The sequence below is a fragment of the Pagrus pagrus genome (assembly GCF_965226575.1).
Source record: "Pagrus pagrus genome assembly, chromosome: 11".
NCBI lineage: Eukaryota > Metazoa > Chordata > Actinopteri > Spariformes > Sparidae > Pagrus > Pagrus pagrus.
In genome coordinates this window covers 12085183-12107614 of record NC_140195.1, presented here as the reverse complement: position 1 = coordinate 12107614, position 22432 = coordinate 12085183, and the positions used below count along the sequence as shown (strand labels likewise).

Below are 22432 nucleotides of genomic sequence, written 5' to 3'. Positions count from 1 at the left end.
AAATTATAATGAGCTGCAGTCATTATCAAGTCTGGGGCATCTGTGAACTTACTCTGTGTGTCTGGTGTTTACTGAGACAACAGCCTTTCTAAAGGAGACAACAAAGGCTGACCTGATTATTAACCTACTCTAAAATAAAACTGATACTGAACTTGTATAAAACCTTTTCCATTTAAATCAGTAACTATCTGATCAAAACATAAGTACGCAAGATTATAAATCTGACCATGGATTTAATGCTGACTGTCTTGAAATTGATATGTGACGCTACAAATGGACAGAAAAAAGGTTTGATCAATACCTAACTCTACTACTCACTCTGTTCAATGTAATAACCCTCATCACACTTTCAATGCATTACAACAATTTGTATTAGTAGGTCTGCTTAAAAGAAAGAAGCCAATAAAAATAATTCATACCGAGTGTGCTCTGATTTAAATGCAGAAAAACATTTATCTGCACTGTTTACAATAACATTTTAAGAAATTAAATTATATATATAATTATAAATTACATGTATTATTGTGTACACCTCAATGAAAAAAGGCTCACCAGTGCAACCAGTGTCAAAAGTTAGACTGGAGCCCTGTAATGTTCCAGTTATTGTGCAGAATATTGCAGCTGTGATCGATCGACAGAAGATTAACTGACAACATTTATGATAATCAATGAATTGTGAAAGTAATTTCTGTTGCAAACTCTTGATATGTTCAGATTAAGGCTTCAAAATAATGTGTCGTAATGGTGCTTTTCTTTGTCATTTCTGATCTTAAACTGAACACCTTTGGGTTTTGGACTGTAAGTCCAAGATAAAACATTTGAAAACATTATTTCGGGGAAAATTTAGCTCAAGCACAAGATTTTGGACATCATTATATTGTGAAGGGGAGTTAGCGTCGTCTTATCCTGGCTTTAAACGGTGCATCTTAGTAAAGTGATATAATATTCTGAACTTACCAGATCGTTCTACTTGTTCTTATACTTGCCTTTACCCTTAATAATTATTTTGCATGTTTGACCACGGAATAAATAAAAAGCTGTACTGTATATTGTGAGCCTAAGACTGTGGCAGCCAAAGTGGTTCCTATTGCAATCAAATTTTCGAGCAACTGTGCTGCCCGGAGGCCGGCGATGTTTCAGTGTGCACTCACACGACAGCTGGTCAAACCAGCTCCTTTGACATGATGTTGGATAAAGTTAAACACAGGACTTTCCCCCTGACAAATAACTGCCATGAATCTATATCATATGGATTCTGTTCCCCTTTCCAGCACATTGTAAATACAGCAGTCACAGTCAACTGTGTGGAACTGCACTCGTTCTCCAGCGACAACCTGATCTTTACAACAGTGTTTTCACACAGGCGTAAACAATCTAAAAGCAGAATCTTATTGTGTAACCTTGTTGCTGCCTGCTGGATAGTGTCCCACTAATTTGTTAATACATGTGTCATAAATAAACTTGGCTGAGGGCCTAGTGTGGAACTGAAAAAAAAGCAGCAGTGTGGAGGCTAGAAATGACATCAGGCAGTTTGGGTTGTGAAAGCATGTGCGTGTCCTTTTGCGGGAGGTATGGAAAAAGCAGGTCAGACAGATGACCGCCCACACAGACATGTGCAATTCCACCTACAATTCATTTACAGACAACAAAAAATAACTGATGATTGCTTCATTTCTTACAAAGAAATTTCCAAGACACAGCTGACAACATTCAACTGCTGGTCAATATGAGCTCATCCACTATCATGACTGATAACATGCAAGCAAAGTCCCTTGTTTTAATAACCGGTGACACACCGCTCAACCTGAATACACGTCACATTCCAAGGCTCCGTGCACCATTGAAGATTAACTAACGATTTTCATTCTAGACTGATCTGTTACCTATTTTCCCAGTTAATCATTTAAGTCTATAAAACATCTGACAACTGGGTTAAATGTCAATCCCAGTTTCCTAGAGTTCAAGGGGACATCTTCACATGTTTTGTTTTGCCCGGTGAGTATCTCACAGCCCAAAGATATTCAGCTTAAAATGATATAAAAAAGAGAAAAGCAGAGAAGCTGTAGTTAAGGTCAAATTTCAGGTCAAATTCAATCAACTCTAAATGATCAGAGCTATCGGCTTTTACGTCAGGATAACCTGTGTGCATGTGCAGTTCAGTTCTGCAGTGGTTGTAGCCTGCCATCATTACTTAGAGCAGTCTGAGAAATCTGAAGTCTTGTCTGTCAAAGGTAAGTTGGTGCTAAGGTGTCACAGTTGTGTGTTAACCACTTGGTTGAGTAAGTCCTGCTCTTTTTATTCTCACCCCACCATAACTCTAAATACAAGTCTGTTTTGCTCTACTGTTTACTAACACAAATGTAAATATATGGTTTTAAAGTACATCTAAAACTCATATTAGCTCCAGCAAACTTCTACTCTGTGTATCAACAGCACTCTCAGTTTATAGGCCTTTAAAAAAGCTGATAGCTTTCTCTTTTAAAACCACAAACAGGATTTCTGAAGGAATTGTCACCAATAAACTCAGCGGGACAGTTTGAAGTAGATAAAACCATGTCTCAGTGATCTATAGTGGACAAACTACGTTAGGAAGACACTGTGTTTACATTACCTCAAACCTAGTTTGATATTTCTGTACTGCAGTTTCTTATTACTTATCTGCTGATATTAGGGTTACTGTACCTATATCTGTATCGGAAATGCATCTGATGCTGCTGAAAATGCTGGAATCGTTATCGGCATGTACACGAATCAATGCACCGATCTGATACCAAATGGAACCCTGCTACTTCCCAGCAGTGTCCCGAACACCTGTATGCAACTTAAGAAATGTTTCATGGCACAAGAAGCCAATATCCACTATCATCAATTATTGGGAAGACAAACACGGTCGGTACACATCTAGCCGACACATAAACCAGTGCTGATATATATTTGCAGCCAGCTGAAATCTGCCAATATACTGACGTGGCTCATTAATCAGTTTAGCTCTAGTGATGGTATATTTTGTGGCAATTCAATTGAGCAAAGGCACAACATTATATTGATGTAAAACTCCAGTGAACACCAATATCATCATATGGACACAGATACGCATACGGGAGACCAACAGTGGCAAATGTTTGTCCTCCGTTCACTTCAATGTTTTACGCGAGCAAAGGTAAAGTTGTAGCCACAATCTATGGCAAAGACATGTGTGGTTGGCCCCTAGAACAGACTACAAACCAGCAATCCAGTACATCCTGTACTGCCCACATTCAGTGCCGGTAGGGAATGGTCATCCACCTGCACTTGTGTGTGTGACCATGCCATAAAGCAGTCCTGCTCAGTAGTTTGCAATACTGCCCGTGGTCTGAAACCACCAAGGATGATAAAAGGAGGGATACTGAGTTGGACGCAATATAGAACAATATCTACTGGTTTTCACATTTCTATCATTTTGTGGTCATATGATGTGCTACTGAGTGTACTGTAGTCTTTGTTAAAAATGAAAACCTGCATCTGAAATATGGGTGGGAATCGTACAGTACCTCACAATACGATTAACGATACGTTTCCAGCGGTAACAATAGCATCACGATACAGCGATTCTGCAATAATCGATACATTTCAAGACAATCGCCGAATGATACATGATGATATCTGTCCAACTGATGGATACAAAATCCCTAAAAAGGCAAAGTGCAGGAACTATGTGTCAATTCACTGCATTGGGGAGTGAGTTTCACAGGATTTGACATGAACTGAGATCAGACAATGTACGAAAAAGGCGACTGCAGCATGTCCGTGTCTACCATCATTCCAACTGACGGACAGCAGAAACGTCTGGACTCAAAATGTTGAAAAGGAATCTGAATAAATTAAGTTTACAGCACAGGAAGTTATAAAGTACTGACTCTGGTTATCAAATTGTGAGGGGACACGCTGTGGTATGATATACTGCAATATTGATATTTAGTCCCACCCCTATCTATCAGTTTCCTGTGGTCTCTGTTTGAAATGGAAACCTACATCCTAAAGCCCACTACTTCGGTGCTTTTGAGCAAAGCTTGTAAACATTAAAGACTGGAGACCAAACTTAAACCTAAATTTCCCCCTAAGAAATCTGTGACTAGCTCATTCAGTGATGTATGTAGGTGTTGAAGTCCATCAGTTCACTTATTTTAACATCCGAGTTCCTCTTTCGGGTTGATAAAGTAGAAAAATTACGTGTCATTGTGTCACATGATCTTGATTTACACTAACATTGCGTGGTTATCAGTGATCAGTTCTCAGAAACCAGAAATTCTGAAGATGATTTGTACGATACTCTGGAGATTTACTGAGTATACCAAGTGATGTTTTGCAACAGTCTCCCTAGTATAAAAAAAAACTACACACTAATGTACAGCCTGTCGATAATAGAGTTCGATTGTACTGGAACATGTCAGATATCAAAATCTTTATGTTTATGACATACCCTGCCTGCACTTCTAACCAGTATGTTACCGCCATTTTTTCTGCAAGACCACATCCTGCCTCTTTGTCAAGCCAGACCTACATCTAATTGCATCATATTATGAAATATATGTGATCAGCACTAATATCTGCTGCCAGATATTTGTATGGTCAAGAAAGGCCGACTTTGTGTGAAAGAAGCATCAATCTGGGAGAGGAAATGTGCAAAATGCACTTTGATCGAGGGACAAAAAGGTACGCTTGTCAGCATTTTATATTTAGCAACAAACTAGAGTGCTGTTTCCACAGTTAATGGACATCATTCTCTCACTGCCATTGATATAGGGTAAATACAGCAAGCCAAATTGTTCCCAAATGATCGCACACTTCCAGTAAAAACCCCTCATATTCTATTCCAGTACATTAATGAGCCGCCTAGGCCAATTTCACCTTACCAAGAGTATCAAGTGGCAGCTATGAGCTCATGTGTGAAACCCTTCATGGTAGAGAAGATGATACTGTTGTGTTAAAGAGAATAAAAAAAAAAAAAACCCTAGGCCTACTGTCTTTTTTGTGTGTGAGTGTGCTCTTTTTGCTGCATCCGGAGCAGAGTGCAGCTGTGCACAAGGCATCCTGCTACCCGAGAGAGAGATGACTTAACGACTCACTGAAGGCCTGCGTGTCCTCAACTAGACACGCTGTTTTGTTGAAGATTAACCTGAATGTCAGCTTCCTGCCAGAATTCAGCATATTCCTATTAATACAACTAAAGAATTTCAGGAATTGTACTTTCTTCTTGTTGTCGACCTTAGATGTGATTTATGCCCTCACACCTGCTCTGTCACAATGCAACAAATTGAAACAAATAATTTGACTTTAAGGGCAAGTCAGGTCTCTGAATGACGCACAACAACAAACGCATGAATGGACCAAATCCTATAAATCTTATTTAAACAGAAAAGCAACTTTCAGGGACTAATCAGAGCTGAAATAAACAATGTAATATTTATATTGAGAGATGCCACTGAGATTTTCTTTTTACTATCATTGTTATCTAGAGTGAATGTTGTCTTTTCCTGTCTTGGAGGCTGCCATGTTCACGGCTAGGTGATAAAATATGGCTTGTTATTGAGTTGTTTCATCTGTGTAGGATAAACAATTAATGCCTCCTGTTTCAGGTTAATTTCCACATAACTGGTCTTTGTTTTACATGATCTTTGTGCATGTAAATATCTTCTGAGACCACCATAAGTTCCCTTAAATATCATCAAATTAAGTCAATAATATGCAGTATTTAAGTTCAGCATTACAACTTACATTTCTAGGATCTAAACGGTTGTGGAAGTGTCTTTGTCAATCTGAACTGACATCATCCACCAGCTGTTCATGTGTCAGTCTTTTGTGAGCTATTCAAGCACCTAACACAACAAGTTGTGCCTTTCATATTTCTGTCTGTATGTAAACCAACCAGTTCTGACATGGACACATTTACAGCTACAACCAGCCCTCTGTTTGCAGTTATGTTTGTGTTTGTGTCTACTCACTCTCTCCCTCTATTTTATCCGTGCCCCGAGTCCAGATAATAGTCCTGGTCTCCAGCTTGACTTGAAATGTCCGTCTCTCTGGCCGCTGGGACTTCTTAGAATAAAACAGTGTCAGTACTGTGCCCAGCTCCAGGTCTCGATACAGGTTGTTCATCTCCGTGTCGTTGTCCATCCACGGAACGGGTCCGTTGGAAAAGAAGCCCGAGGTCCCAGCCATGTTCACTTCCCCTGTTTGTTGTCCGTTTCCTCTCAGAACAATCTGCTCAGTCCAGGCCTAGACAGGGATACCTACAGCAGGAGAAGAGGGGGAAACCCGTGAAACAACAATTCCCCAGGGACTTCTTGTGTGTCAACATTGTACACACATTATATGGGAGTGAAGGGTTGTTGCTGTCAGAATAAAAGTTGACCAAAACATGTTTATTTGCCGGTAGATATGCTGTCAACAGGGTAAAAACTGATTTTTCGGCATCAAAATGTTTTTCCAATTACTGCCATTTTCCTCTCAAAGGGGCACTTTGTAGTTTTGAAGGAGAAATTCAATCCAGAATTTTAATATTTACAATATTGATGAGGCAATGATATAAACTCTTTCCATACTGAATAAACAAGCTGTTCTCAGAGGAAAATAAGGTCCCCAGAACACTGTTTGAAGGTAGAAAGGTGGCAGGGTCCGCCACATATAAACAAAGAAACACAGTCTAAGTTTATTCAGTCATGAAAACGAAGAGTTTGTTCAGGCATAGAAAGAAAAATAAACAAACTACACAGCGCACCTTTAAAATACACATTTTGTACAATTAGTTTCTTTTCTTAACAAAATCCGACTGATATTTTGACATACATGCGAAATTTGAACCGATGTCGTTTTGAGTGAGAAAAAAACAGCAGTGACATTTTCTCCAAAACTACATAGTGCACCTTCTATGTAGTTTTGAGGACGCACATTCTTAACCAGAAGAGAAAGATCTTCATTTTTAATGCCTAAACAGACTGAATAAACAAACTCTTTGTTTTCATGACTGAGCAAACAAACTGACCTTAAAGGACAACACAAATTCATACCGTTTTACATTGTATACATGTGGCGGACCCTGCCACCCTTCTAGCTTCAAACAGTGTTCTGGGGACCTTATTTTCCTCTGAGAACAGCTTGTTTATTCAGTCATGGATGAAAATAAATATTTATGAGTTTGTATTATTACCTCATCAATATTGTAAATAATACAATTCTGTGTTTGAATTTCCTCTCCAAAACTACAGTGTAGCAAAAGTAAACATAGTGGTAATAAAACAGCATTTATATCATATGTAACGTAGCTATAATCTATTTTGAAATGCTCATAATCATGTTAAAATAGACACTATGGATGTGTCACACAAAAACATAACAATTCATACATGGTGTTATTGATTTGTCTATATGGGGAAGGTTACTCTCAGTATGGAGCAGCACTGAAACAAGCCTCACAGGAGCAGCACTCTGATAGAAGTAAGTAAATGAGCTGTCCGCTGAGGAGAAACGTGCTAATTAAGCCGATCACGCAGGATAACTTTCACTCCAACATGATTTTACCTTTTAATCCAGCAGCAGTGAGCTTTAATCTGATTTAGACTGCTGATTCAAAAAAAAAAAAAAAAAAAAAACTACCAACAGGCCTGTAACCTGCTGCAGTCCGTCCCAGAGGAAAAGAAAGTTTCCTTTTGGATACAGGAGGCATCACGTTATTGGGAAATACAAGTGTTGGCGAATGGCAGCAGAGGGGGGATAACAAGAAACGTCTGGCTATTTTCACAGCGTGGAGACGGGGCCGGTGTGAGCTAGCGTTTAGCTGGGCCAACAGGAGGAATCACGGCAGCGCTTAGCCCTAATAAAGTCCAGGCAGCGGTAGCTAGTCTGCCCCTTTCTTCCCCCTCTCTTTCGCCTTTACCGTGCGGGGAAAAACGAGCTGGGAAAACAACACGTCGCAGGGGCTGCTGCGCTGTACCTACCACCGCAATCTCGGCCCGACCGCACATCTCCAACGGCTGAGGACTGCTGCTCTCTCCTCTCGGGCTCCGGTCGTCGGTCTGTCTCCTTGTTTTTTTCTGCCCCACGGCCCGCTTTTCCGTCATTAAATCATCGCTAGGCCCTGGAAAGGCGCTGCGGTCCCGACGACAACAATCCCAGCTTCCTCTCTTCCCCTCCGGTCGTCCATAGAGAGAGGCAGGCAGACAGCTAGGACCGTGGTAAGACTACGCAAGTTTGTCTGCTCTCAGATCCAGCCAGCGCAGGCCCTTCCCCCCCAGCCGACCGCCAGCAGCAACCGGGCCCGAGTCGAGAACCAGGCTTCCGCTGCGGGCCTTCACAATAAAAGTCGTGTCAAGGAGCCTGTTGCGCTGTGTTTTAGAGGAGACACACATGGCTTAGTTTGACCCCCAGTTCGTACCTTTCATGTAATTATTTATTTATTTTCTTACATTCAGATCACACAATACATTTTGCCATCAACATTGTACAAATAAAAATGTAAGACAAAACTTGAAACACAGCCAATTTAATTGACAAATTTGTTTTGTTTTGTTTTTTGTCTGGTACATTTCCCTCCACTGTAAAGTACATTTGTAATTTCAACCCATTTCACAAAGTGCATCATTCCTTGACTCTAAAATGATGACAGTAGGATGAAGAATCCAGTGCTGCAAAAAGTACACAAGTAAAAGTAAAGATATCGTATTAAAATATTCCCACATTGCCTACAAATAGTACTTGAGTAAAAGTCTTGAAGCATTTGATATTAAAGAACTTAAGTATCAAAAGTAAAAGTAAAATTATACTTATATTCACATGTAGGCTATATGTATACTATTTTTTTGTGTTTGGTTTCTTGTTTTGTTTTTCAATCTAATAAAACAAATCCATTTAAAAATGCACTACTTTGGCTCTGACTTTGGAGATCTCCAAAGTATCTAAAGTTATCAAATAAATGTAGTGGAATAAAAAGCACAATGTAGTGGACTGGAAATGTAAAGTAGCGGAAAATGAAAATACTCAAGTAAAGTACAAGAACCCTTAAAAATTGTACTTAAATACAAAACATGACTGAATGAACTTAGTTACAATCCATTACTGAAAGTTTCTATCATGTTATATTTTTCATTTACTTGGATATAATTGTTATAATCAGTGACATTATTGTGATTTTCTTTCAACTAAGTTAAGGCAACATAATGAGAAAACAGCCCTGCCATAAATGCATTTCACCATTTATGAAACTCACAACACATATTCACTTATTTATTTCTGTTGATAATGTTTTCAGCATCTCAGAATCTCTAGCAATCACTATGTTACAATTGAACTCAGCTGTGTCATGCCTGTGTAACGGATGACTTCTTCAGCGACACCTTTATGCATTTATTTTGACACAACTGCTCTACTTCCGGTAATCTTGCCTCTCTCCCGCCAGCTTGACGCAGCTCGTCTCTCCAGCAGGAGCGCCTGTTATCGGCCTCTTAAAGAAGCAGACCCTCTGCTCATACTGTAGTTAGCTGTCTCCTCAACAGAAGTTACATAACCTGTATCAAAACTCATAAAGTAACGAGTAACTTAGTGGATATTCCCCCGGTGACGAATACTGCACGTTACAATGTCTGATTAACCAGTCGAAACCCAAGTTGTTAAGTTTTGTTCTCATGGCTTGAATGTTCAATTGTTGCACTTCTCTCTGGAGAAATAATCACATTACCTTTGATCAGTTCTGCGAATGGGGGTGAAATATAAGTGAAACTACAAAACAATACTGACAAGCTAATTGTTTTTGAGAAGAATACTTAGGAATAATGACCCAATAACAATGACCCTGACTTGACCAATAACAGTTGATTGCATCTCAGCTTGCTGTTTCAATCACTTTTTCAAACATGTGAGTAGAAAAAAAAGCACAAAGTGAGGACAAAAGGGACAAGGTTGATGTTTTATTCTGAAACTACAAAGCTCAAAACAATAAGCATTCAACCACTCAGTGAGAAATGATCAAATAGCAAGAAATATTAATGACAAAAGTTAGAATATCCATTCACATTTGGAAATCAATGCAAGGAGGACACTTTCTGCTTAATCACAGCAATACAAAAAACAGCACACTACAATGATAGACTTCTGTGATCTTTTTTGGCAAAATCCACATCCCTCTCAGAACCCGCCTCTTACTGAAGGAACAGTCTCTTTTTATCTCGGACACACAAAACATTATGCGGTACTTCAGCTGTTTCAAGTGACCAAGAGGAATGTTACGTCTTGTTCATCGCAAAACTGTGGGAACAGACACACACGAGTTGCATATGAGCAATAAAGAGCTTTTTGTTGACAATGCATACAGCACACGTTTTATAAAACACTGAATCATAGTTACTGAAAATGACAAAAATATGTACATCCCTGAAATAAACTGCAAAATCAAACTAAAAGGGAATAAAAGATGACATTCGGTGTGCTAATAATTATATGAGCATAGTGCTAGGGTTTCTATTCTTCACACTGTCATCAGTCTGTCAGGCTCATTTTATTATCTTTCACACTAAAATCCCACAAATTGAAATTCATCCCATTATCTCTCATGTTGGTCCTCGCAGTCTCCCACACAAACATTTATTAATTCATTATTCTATGAGAATATAGAATTTCTCAATAAGTCTGATGGCTTACAAATTTCAGTACAGTCGTATCTGACAAAAGATAATACTAATGTGTTCATAGTTCATCGTTTGATCACGGGCAGATAGCTGCAGCTACATACACACTACTGTGATTTTATTTGAAGAGAGATGCCCTTTGGCAGCTTGGTGAAATGGTTCAGGAGTTACTTTCCTATACTCAAAACCAATCCATATATATACAGCAGGATTATTAAACTGTGGTCACAGCTCAAATAAAGTCTACGCTTCCTCCTTCACAGCCCTGCAGTAACCACAAAGTGGAATCATTTGACATCAACTACAGACCACCGTTACAATCAAAGGCATGGGTAGAAAAGGTAAAACATCAAGTGCGTTTAAAACTCGTAGTCCTTTTCGGCCATGTCGATTGCCCAGGCAAACTTCTCCCTCTGGGTTTTGTTATAGATTTTCTCAATGGGAACGGCCCATTTCTTGCACCTGGAGGGGAGAGAAGATGGACCAGTTAACAAAGAAAAAATGGCCGAGCTCCTGTTAATTTTTGTACAATCATTTTATATTAACTCCAAATAGTACGTTGTGGCAGCGAAAGCATATACTTGATATATTTAGTAGATACGATATCATGGAAAGGAGACACACTCCACCCACAGTATATACATGGGGCAAGCTTAGTGGCTAGATAGTAGCTAACCAAACAGAAAACAAGATCGTTTCCATGCTTAATCCAGGCAAAGGTTGTAGCTGTTATTTAGAACAATGCATGTTACTTATTTGATATATTCATATTTCTTTACAGTTTGAACCTACTTCACTCTCTGCATGACAGAATAACACGTCAGCCAGGCTAACAATCAACTGGGTTCAACTCGATGTATTCATCTCTGCACACATATAACTACAGTGTAGACCAGGTTCCCATGCACCACCCTACAAGAGGGGACCCCATCCCTTATGCCTTACAATCGGGCAAAACATGGAGCATTCCTGTATCCATTGTGCTTGAGGAGGAGGCTCTCCATAAATAGCTGTGGGGCATGGGTTAGGGAGGACGGACCACGGCTCCCCTTCTCTGTGGCTTGGCCCTCCATTCAGCCACAGACAGCTCCTCATTGACTTCCCACATGGAGGAAGGAGCGCTGTTTGGGGACGCTCCCTGGCTTTCAGAAACAAACCCCATTGTTCCTCGCGCTCACACGCTTTTCTTCCTCTTATTTTCCTTCTGCAGCCGTTAGCTTTTTTGCTTGTGCTGCTCCTTTTCCTACAATGCAAGAGCATTTCCTGCCTTTCTGTCACCAAGGTAGATATGCACCCCGCGCACCCACCCAGCCAGAGAAAGCAGGCCTATTAAACAGTGGGTGGTTTACTCATTTAAAGGCACTTTTTTTGTAGTGACACCTGTAATCAAATAAGTTAGTAGCTGATAAACAGAAGTTAACACATAAATACCATGCAACAGAGATGCGTGGATCCAAGTAGTTGAGCTTGGAGGTGCCAAGAGCAATCTGCTTGTTCTCCTCTCTGTCTGTGGCCTGCACCTGGAGCTTCATCAGCTGCTCCTCTATCCTTTGGACAGCTTTACGCTTCACCTCCACAGTCCTAAGAAAGACACCAAAACACAAAGAGGGAGGCACAGAGACACATAGAGAGGAAGAATTATACAGATGGACTACACATAAAACTTTGCGGTCTTACATCACATCAGGAACAAAGTAGTTCAAGGAAGTAAGACATGGATAGTAACATAAGTATAACAGGTTAGCAGCACTCTGGCTTTCTTACTTTTTGCTCTTGTCATCATGGGAAGCCTTGTGATCAGCCTTGGCAGCCTTTAGCTGCTTCCTGGCTGCTGACAGCTGATTCTGTTTCTCGTCAATCTGCAAACACAAAGAACACGAGCTGAGTGATGACGAAAATATCTTAACTTTTCATAGCGGCAAAATAGTCAAAGTTTTCGCCATAGTCACCGAGACATAACTACTTGTGGAGGGTAGACAAAACTGAAGAAAGGTGGAACACAGGGGTTTACCTTGGTCTGAAGATTTTGCATGGACTTCTCAAATGTTTTTGGTGGAGCTCTCTGGTGGTTACAGAGGATGGCCACTGCCCGGTTGGCTCGGTTGTATGACAGGACTTTGGCTGGGATGCTGTCATCAGCTGGAGACGCAAAAATGACACAACAACGCAGGAGAAGTACTTTAAAATCAAAATTTAAAATTTGAAATCACTGAGACAAATTTTGCATTTAAAGATACCATTATTCTACTCCAGATACTGGGTACCGTACAAATAAATCACTAGTGTGGTATCTGTTATTAATGTGATTACACAAAAACGCTCAAAATATAGTTATTAAGTGACTGAGGAGGCATCCAAAGTTGGTATGTGTTAATTATGTATCTGTAGGGTTCAATCAAAGCCCACCCTCTTTCATCTCTTCTTCTTCAATGCTACTCGCTTAAAGCTACAATAAACTAAGCTGATACCCTCCTGCCTGTTATTTATCTGATTTGTGTGGACACTGGCGCAGTTTTATTAACATGGATGTTCTGCTTTATTATCTGTCCCTATCAGGTATTTTTATAGTACACAGACGTATGTTCCATGTTGAATATTTTTACAACCAAGCCCTTTGTAGCTGCAGTGGGATAGGAGCGAGAGCGGGCAGATTTATTTACTTAAAGGTTTTGCTTTATTATCGGTCCTTCATTTCTAACAAACACAGGACTGAAGCCACTGGTTACAAACTCACTGTATAACTGAAGAGAACTATTATCCATAAAACCAGAATGCTATTCATTTTTGAACTTCACAGGTATTTACTTATTTATGATCTTGTTTTTTTTATATATATGAACCATCTTTAATAAATGGTTCATTTAAAGTTAATTAATTTCACTGTTAACAAACAAAAAAAATGCTTTATGAACCATTTATTAAGCAATTGTAAAGTTTTATAAACATCAGTTGGAACTTTATAAAGGCCATCTAAAATTATGTTGATAGATGAACTACACAGTATTTAATAACAATTTACAAAGAACTATCAACATCAGTTGCAACTTTACAGTAAAGAATTGCTTTTTAAATGGTTTCTAAATCATTTCATTGTTTGTTTCAGACAAACAACTATTAACTCAAGTTTAAATGACCAGAAAAGTAGCAATTACTAATGATGGTTATTATAAAGTGTTGCTGATAAACAATGTTGGGAAGGTTAGTTTTGATTTGTAAAAGAATACAGATTATTATTTATTTAAAATGTTTTTTATCAGAGTATGTAACTTATTACATAGGATTCCTTTTTGATTGCTTTCCTAATAAGTGTTTCAAATAAATAAAGTGTGAAAAAAATGGTTTTCCATGTCTGTCTCTCACTTGACACTGCAGAACATCAAACTACTGAGTCTGAAGGTTGTGGAAAAACGTTAACGTGTGATTAAAGAGTGAAAAGTTTTAACTGTGCTTAGAAAGTATTTGGGCATCATTCAAGTGAGTTGTGTGTGACTGACTGAAGCTGCAGTTACTCACAGCAGGAGAGCTCCTTGAGTTGCTGCTGCAGGGTGATGGAGGCATTGTAGGTACGAAAGACCTTAGCTGTCAGGCCATCCATCAGCTCCTGTAAGTGCTTGTTCAGAATCGAAGTCTGCAGGAGACAGACAACGAGTAAGACAGGAGGGAAAGAGGAAACAGAGTGACACAGGCAATACAACTAGAAATGTAAACACTTCATTTTTATAATTATCTGTGTGTTTCTTACATTCAGTCTGTCAAAGAGGTCATCTTCAGGCTGCTTGTTTTCCAGGAAGAGCTGAAGGTTTTTAAAGACCTGATAAGAAATCAGAAAAGACTTATTTAGCATTAGCTCACTTACATTTAACACTTCAGACTCGAGTGTTCAGGGATGCACAATCACATTTCTGCCAGATGGGGGTGCTATAAAATTTCTGCTCATGATGACAAGAGCCAGTGGTTTATTATAGGTTAATGTGGCTTTTTTACATTCCTCTATGTCTAAGAGGTGATGCAGAGAGGAAGTGAAGCCAAATAGACGGTGTCCAGGCATGCTGAAGAATATGTGGCTGAAAACCGAACACGTCTGGGTGCATATGTGTTTGTGTGTCTGTACACTCCGGTAATAGCAGGAAACAGACCACCCTCTGAGGGAGAGCTGACGGAAGGCTTTTAGTGCCTGATCACCTGTCTGTGCAAACATCCTCCTCAGCGTAGCAACTCCTTATCTCGTTAACACCAAACTCACATATTTGTCAAATACACACCCAGCACCACCCTCATAAAACCTCATTAAAGATGTCCTTTTCTCCCCTCACTGTCCCGTCCCTCTCTTACCCTCTTCTCCACGGGAATCTTGTTGTAGTAACGGATGGAGTCCTTTCCCAAGAAGTCAAACTCCACCACGTACTCCTGGTCGTCCATCTTGGGGTACAGTTTGATGTGCTCCACTCGCAGCGAGCAGCAGCCCACCGTGTCCGCAGTCTCACCTTCCTCCTTTTCGTTACCTGCCCTCAGCGCGAGCTACAGGGGAAAAACAGCACGTTGTGTTCTTTATGTGTAACATTTTTGTCAGGATTTAGTCACTTATACCGAGAGTATACAAGTATTTCTCCAGGTGGGATAAAGGGAGCTCTTGTGGTTAATGGGTCTGTAGTATAATTAAAATAGTAAATTTCAGCTTTTCATTGCTAGGTAACATCGAGGATAACCTGACTCTGCACCCAGTGTGAAAGGGGTAAAGTATATGCTGGTGTTTCTAATGATTTTTCCTCTGTTGTTCTGTGTTTCATCATTTACTGTATCTCTCCTCACCTTGTCTATGAAATACAGAGCCACAGCTCTCTGCCTGATCCTCATCTCTTTTGACTTCCAGTCTTCTCTGTACTGGTTACGGATGCGATCCACACACTTCTTCAACCGTCGAGCAGTCTCATATTTCTGCCAGTCCTTCTCCCCCTGCACACAACAGTTAAATCAATAGAGAAACAGACGGATGCGTGAAATATTCAAATTCATAAACGGGTGAGGATTGAGTTCAGCCACAGTACCTTGATCCTGGAGCTGGGATTCAACATGATGTACTTGATGGAACCCTGAATGTTTTCCGTCCAAGATACCAGCCAGGTCACCTTGTTGTCGTGACGAACCTCCTTCCATTTTGTCCCTGGGGGAGGTTTAGGTTGCTTGGAGTCCCTACAGAAAAAGAGGCAGGTTTTCCTATGAATGAATAGGTACTAGTGTTTTACACTTTTCCTCTTATGTATATTTTACACAGTATTTACCACTAGTTGGTACATTTCTTTGGGTGCAGTGTGACTGTGATTGTATGTGTTAAGGTACAATAAACAAAATGTATTACAGACCGGAAACGTCTATCTACTTCAACAACATATTTGATTTTTTTTCCCAACTTAATGGACCAGTGTAAGATTAAGTTTCTATAGTGAACATGGCAGCGACGAAACAAAAGTGTACAGAGAAACGTTACTGTAAGACAAACCCCATTATGACTAGAATGTGGGGGTCCACATGTCCTCCCAGGGTCGTGTTATTGTTTGCACACACACAGTGTACTCAAACAGGAAGACTACCTTTGACACAGTGCCGGCATGTGTGCAAGTGCATGTCAGCGATACATCTGCCATACAAACCACATGCAGCAGCACGTACATGTTTTTTGTAATGTCTCTGTGTTAGCAACTGAATGCTATAAATTAGCCTTTCCATAAACTTGCTCCCTCACAAGCACACTGCCCCTGAGGCATGGAATGATAGAGATAAGAAGAAAAAGATCCCCATTGTCTATAAATAAATAAATCCAGTACTACATGGCAGTTAGCAGATGGCAGGGGGGATGCAAGGAAAGAAAATGAGTTGGGTCAAGAATAGGAGAAGGAATGTGAGGTATACAGTATTACACCTTACCCTTAGAATTAATGTACTACTCCCACAACATGCTTAACCTCACCTACAATGGTTTGACAGAGCCACCTTGTGGTAAAAAGTCAGAACTAGACATAATATTAACATAAAAACTAAGGTAAAATGGAAATATGCAGTGGTGGTGAGATTACCCACTTGCTACAGTTGATAATGATGTCTTCAGGTCTGATGCGTCGCTTAAGCATGCCCATCTTCGGATGATCGCCTCGTCCCCGGAAGAGGCCTGGCGGCTCGATGCGGAAGTTTCCGATCCTCTCCTTGTGGTTGTCCATAATGCAGAAACCGTACTCCTGGAGGATTCTCTCATTCTCTTCTTTGATTTTCTACAGTGTAGTGTGCAGAAATATTAAAAGGCAATGCAAAGATTTTACGATGTTTTTCAGGGTTGGGAGGATGTGCATGAATGCAGGCCTACCAGTTTTTCCTCTTTTGACATCTGTTTCCTAGCTTCTGATTGGGCCTTGAAGTATTCACTCATCTCACCGAAGTTGCACTTGTTCAGGTCGGTGATCTTTGACTTCTCCTCTGATGTCATTTCCTAAAATAGATCAGGCGACATCTGAAGCATGCTCCATGAAAATACTTGAACCTCACAGCCACACCCAACGTCTTGATCTCCTCACCTTTCTCCAGTCTTTATAGAAGTTCTTCCTGAAGATATCCTTAGTGGTGTACTCATGATCCAACATCTTGGCAAAAAAAGTGGCTACCTCCTCAGCAGGAGGATTAAGTTTCATAGGCTTACCTAATAAAATACAAATACAGACAAATCCCATTGCAGTCTTGACCGAACAAAATGAATAAAACATTACGAATTAATTTTTGTACACAAACAGACTCACCATCATAGTAAAACTTGACTTTGTCAGGCAAAGGTTCATACGGAGGGGCAAACACTGGACCTTTATGCTCAAGGAAGCGCCATTTGGAGCCATCAGTATATCTTTCCTCCTCCCACCTTATCACCACAAACAACAACAAAACACAACTCCTGAGAGAGAAGACAAATATGGTATCTGCTTCTGAGTAGCTGTTTATATCAGCTGACTGTGCTTGTGTGTGCAATTTCCTCAGGATAGGAACTATTTGTCACCATAATGATCTCACCATTTCCACTTCTCCTCTTCTTCTTTTTTGGATTTCTTTCCCTCTGTTACCTTTTTGTCTTTTGTCTTCTTTTTGGGCTTGATGTCCTAAGACCAGCGAAAAGAACGGAATAAATCTGGAGAACAGCTGACAGTCCAACCAGGGGAATATTAGAATGTATTCATCATAACATTATTAAAATGCAATGAACCTCATCCTCCTCGTCCTCTTCGTACTCATGTTTCCTCTTCTTGGCCTTTTTGTCATGTTCTGTCTTGACTTTTTTGGGCTTGTATTCACATCTGTAAGCAAATGTATTGATAATGTAACTGTATCGCATTTGACAGAATCAACAGTGACAAACAGGAGGCACAGATCTAGTGTGATTTGTAGGATACTCACTCTTCATCATCATACTCTCGTTTGGAGGTCTTGTTGTGTTGGGGAGAGGGGTAGAAGCCGTTGTCTTCTTCAGGCTCGCTCTTAATAACAGCAGGGCTTGTATCTCTGAGTCATACATCGAAGACATTGAACTGCATATTAGTAAAGCAATATCCCACTAATCATGACCAAGCAATGTCTAAACCTGTTGTAACTTCTTGATAATGACCTTTAATTCCACATCAGACAAAACAAAGCGATGGTGTTTACCTTACGTATCCATTTTCTTTCTCCTTTTTAGGCCTGTCTGGGTGGGATGATTTGATCTGTGAGACACAGGGAAATATATATTAGCACATCTCTTGGTCTTCCCACCTTTAAACAATGTTCAAACAGTCTGAAATTTTACTAATAGGCAGAGTTCATGGAAGGCTCTAGGGGCCACCTGTGTTGTTATCAGTTTTATGTTTTGTTTTCTCATCTGGTCAATCTCTGGAAGACAGAATTATTTCCAAATTATTGGGTGTTCATGAGGAAACAAAGCTTTTAAGTTAAAGCAACATTATGCAACTATCTTACCTTAAAATAACAGCTTCAACAAGTCATTTTGATGATACAGTGACTTGCTCGAGGCAGAGTGCAGTGCAGAGTGTTGGTGTTTACACCTTGACAGAGTACTGCAGTAATGAGTCCAAAAACCCAGAAATAAGTTTGCATTTGTGCACTTCCAGTTCCCTTGTCTCAAAGTCAATGGGTATTTTGAATTGATTTTCCGTTAGATACCTGAAATAAGGTCTGTGGTTGACACAAGCTTAGAATATTTTCATGTTTTGTCCTAAAACATAGAATCCCCCAGTAAATACCCCACATTTAAATTATACAATGTTTAAAAAAAGGTGGTTGCTAACAACTGGCTAAATGAGACTCAAAGGTTGTCAGGGACATTAAATGTCATCACTCAGAGAATGGGGATCGTGCTGTTGTTCATTTATGGCCTAACATTAGCTTTTTACTTCTGGTGATTTCATTTACGCTTCAAAAAATAATAAAAGTGATGTAATGCGTGAAGATTATCTGCTGAACAAAACGTGTAAGTATCATCAAATTATGTTTGCCACAGAGCTTATTTTTGGCAATAATCCAAAATCCAATGGCCGACTACAGACGAGCTGGACTTGTTGCTGTTGAATAGTAAGTAATATTAATTGACTAAATTATCTGTCTTGTAATGTTGCACTTGCTTGATGTTTGGTAGTGTCAGCAAAGCTGTCAACTGGCTGGTTTTTGATCATAGTCAAAGTCAGCCCATTTCAGTGGTTAAGACGATAGCAGCTGTTATTGGCTAGAACATGGTTTCAAGACATAATATACAACATAACATACAGCTTTTCACGAAACACAGACTGACAACCTACAAACAAACCTTCTCTTCTCTCCTCTTCTCTTTGTCCTTGTCTTTCTCTTTGTGTTTTTCCCTATGCTTGTCTGAGCTGCCGTCACTGTGCCTCAGCTTCTCTTTGTCTCTGTGTTTCTTCTCAGAGTGCTCCTTATGCTCGCTGGGTCCCAGAAGCCACAGGGGTCAGAGATCAAGTGCAAGAGGTCAGATGTGGTCCAGATGCACACAGTCAAAAGATGTCACAGACAAAAGTATCAGACACCAGCACTATAAACTTGACCATTTTTTAACAAACAATGTCAGCGTCTGCCAATAAGAAAGGCTCAATGTCTGACTCTACTAACATCCTGCATCCCACAAGTATTCAAACCACACGAAAAAGAAAACATGAAGACTGTTTCACAATGGTTCAAATTACTAATGCTCTGCAGATGTCATTCATAAAAGTGGATTTCATGGCGTGCTTGTGAAGTATGTTTGCTGATTTAACCTCCAAGCGACCCACATGAAACAGTCTTTTATGTTTTAATTGGCAAATCTGTATCGAAATGCATGTAATTTATCATTATCCTCTTCATTAAAGACTCAGTTATGACAATGGAATTTATAAAAAAGTAAATGCAATATTAATACAGACAATATACTTAAAGGATTGAGTATGTATAACACTGAAAAAGCACTTCACTTTGGGCTGCAGGCAACTTAAATGCACTGATAATGGTATAGGACTAAAGAAACTGACATTGCTCAGTTCATATGCAAAAAAATCAACTTCAGTTTTGTCTGGTATTTACAGAAAATCACGAGGGAGCTGCAGATATCCCACCTGTTGCTGTGCTTCAATTTCTCTCTCTCCTTGTCTTTCTTGTGGTCTTTGTGTCTGTGTTCCTTGTCTTTGTGCTTGTCTTTATGTTTGTGAGAGTCTACGATACAAAAGGAGAGATCAGCTAGTTCAGCAGCGTTAAAAGAAAACAGGAACAAACACACATTTACTGAACTAGGATTTGTATTGACGCAAGCTGACAGAGAGAAAAAAAACATCCTCCGTATTTCTTTTACATTTTGCCAGGCTGTTGAAAGTCATTCTCTGCATCACGCCCAACATGTGTTTGCTTGTCAACCTACAATCCCTTTCTACAACCACCATCTTTACCCTACAGAACACACCTGTGTGGTGTTACTTTAATATTTGCTACAACTAAATGCTCACGAAATTGTCTAATTTTTAGCAGCAGGCTTTAATCTAATTTTTTTTTTTTTAAATAGTGTTTAAAATGAAAAATATGATGAGATCTGCTTGAGAGGAGAGGCTGTTTTCATCCTCTCAGTGCAGCTAGTGAAATGATTAAGCTGCACTAATGATTGTACACCAGTCTTCAAGATTAAAATGTTTCCTGCTGGGTGAACTCCCTCCTGAGACAGATCTTGGCTTGGCTTGATCATCACCTCGTGGCGCCCTGTTGTCATGGCACTTTAATAACGGGTATTATTATCATCTGTATGAAACAGCAACACACATCCCACATAAACTAAATCAATTCCCACACACTGCTCTGCTTTCCATCATATTATGCAGCAAATTAAGCCTGCATGAAAAAAAGAAAAAAAGAAAAGTGCTCTCAACTTTGCAAAGAGTGAAGAACACTATGGAGGCTTTAATTTGTGCAAAAATGACTTCTCAAGGCTTTTTTAAAATAATGTTAGTGCAACTTTCTTTTTCTGTCACTTCAAGTTTCTAAACTCGTGTGTGAGCGTTCCCTGTTGGCGGTGCAGATAAATGTGTACCAGCCAGCACAGAGATGGAGGCAGAGGGCAGCCGATGGGGGAGATACAGGCGGCGAGAGGCGATAAGTTCCCAGCCATCGCCTCCATATCACGGCAGACAGTTGGCTCTCCTATCGGCGCTCTGGCTGCTACGTACAGAAAAAGAAAATGGCGCAGAGACTAAGTCCTCAGCCCCAATTCTGCCACTTTCGGCTCCAAAATTCGTTGTAATTGCACGTCCGTATCACCACACTGGAGCATGCAAAATAAACACGATGCCATGCCCTTTCGGAATAGCCCTGCAGGTTAAAAAACCGAGGGTCGCAAGTGTACATTACAGACCCTCTTTTTGAACAATAGCCGCAAGAGAGTGGAGGAGAAGGGACTTAGTCTCTGGGACGCCATTTCTGTCCTTTAAAAACTAACAGTAGACAGATCGGGATTTCGACTGGAAATCAGATGAAATATGAATAAAAATCCTCATGAGAGGACCTACCGCTTCCTTTAGATCCGGAATTGGCCTGCAAATTGATAAAAAAGACGTTTTTAATATTAATATTTTGAAAATGCCGGTAGCTCGGTTATTCAAGTTTCAATTGGCGTACAAATGTACCGTTGCATTTTGCGAAAATGAAATAAAATACAACAATTGCATCAAAGTTTTCACTCAAATAACAAACACAGCAGCGCAACTTATTACGTTAGCTAACGTTTAGTAACCGTTATTTCATATCATGACGATTAATACGCGCCAGTTATGTCAGTTATAACCGAGGAATTGATACAAACTGAGCAGAGGCGTGAAAATACTGAGCAACAATGTACCTGAGAGTCTCCATGTCCATGATCCCCGCTCATGGTAAAGTTGTTTTTGTTTGTAGAGCAGGTGAAGTTGTGACAGTGGACAGCTGTTCAGGATGCGAGGCTCAGGGAACCCTCACTGACACACTGGAATGGAGTCCCAGCGTTTACTGACTGCGCATGCTCACAACCTCAGCACCGAGAGGACTACCTAAACCAGTATCAAAATGCCAAACCAGTTATGGCAGAATGGATAGCTTATCTTTTTAAATATTATTATATTCATATAGGAGACGTGTTTATAGTCCACATATAGTTGAGTTAAAAATATCCATCTCCTGAAGCATCATGTGCTTTCAGTGCTTTAATCTCTCCTCACCTCAATGGAGTCCTGACTTTTAATTCCACA

At 39.9% G+C, this 22432-nt stretch overlaps 2 protein-coding genes across 2 annotated transcripts in view; both read right to left on the bottom strand.

Moving 5' to 3' along the window:
* Nucleotides 1–8264, bottom strand: part of plcg1 (phospholipase C, gamma 1) — a 31041-nt gene extending 22777 nt beyond the window's left edge. Inside the window, exons 1-2 of the mRNA XM_084367382.1 lie at nt 7974–8264; nt 5982–6269 (exon numbers count right to left, since the gene is read on the bottom strand). Coding sequence (XP_084223508.1) covers nt 5982–6198 — 217 coding nt within the window. The 5' untranslated portion in view covers nt 6199–6269; nt 7974–8264. The remainder of the gene's footprint in view (nt 1–5981; nt 6270–7973) is intronic.
* A 1661-nt stretch (nt 8265–9925) lies between these two features.
* top1b (DNA topoisomerase Ib) lies at nt 9926–22199 on the bottom strand. The gene is made up of 21 exons (XM_084366060.1): nt 22048–22199; nt 21719–21743; nt 20285–20381; nt 19486–19618; nt 18333–18388; nt 18084–18188; nt 17893–17983; nt 17703–17788; nt 17438–17553; nt 17219–17340; nt 17011–17133; nt 16731–16918; nt 15701–15845; nt 15465–15608; nt 14988–15173; nt 14398–14466; nt 14169–14283; nt 12667–12794; nt 12420–12514; nt 12087–12236; nt 9926–11117 (listed from the first exon to the last, which is right to left on the bottom strand). The coding sequence occupies exons 1-21, from the start codon at nt 22078–22080 to the stop codon at nt 11015–11017; spliced, it is 2310 nt and encodes a 769-aa protein (XP_084222186.1). The 5' UTR covers nt 22081–22199; the 3' UTR covers nt 9926–11014.
* Nucleotides 22200–22432: the final 233 nt, after the last annotated feature.

Excerpts from the sequence above, each read along its gene's own strand:
- top1b (XM_084366060.1), bottom strand. The coding sequence starts at position 22,080 with ATGAGCGGGGATCATGGACATGGAGACTCTCAG. Across the intron at positions 17,341-17,437 it reads AGTCAAGTTTTACTATGATG|GTAAGCCTATGAAACTTAAT; the intron begins GTGAGTCTGTTT and ends GTATTTTATTAG. Across the intron at positions 15,174-15,464 it reads CTCTGTATTTCATAGACAAG|CTCGCGCTGAGGGCAGGTAA; the intron begins GTGAGGAGAGAT and ends TTTCCCCTGTAG.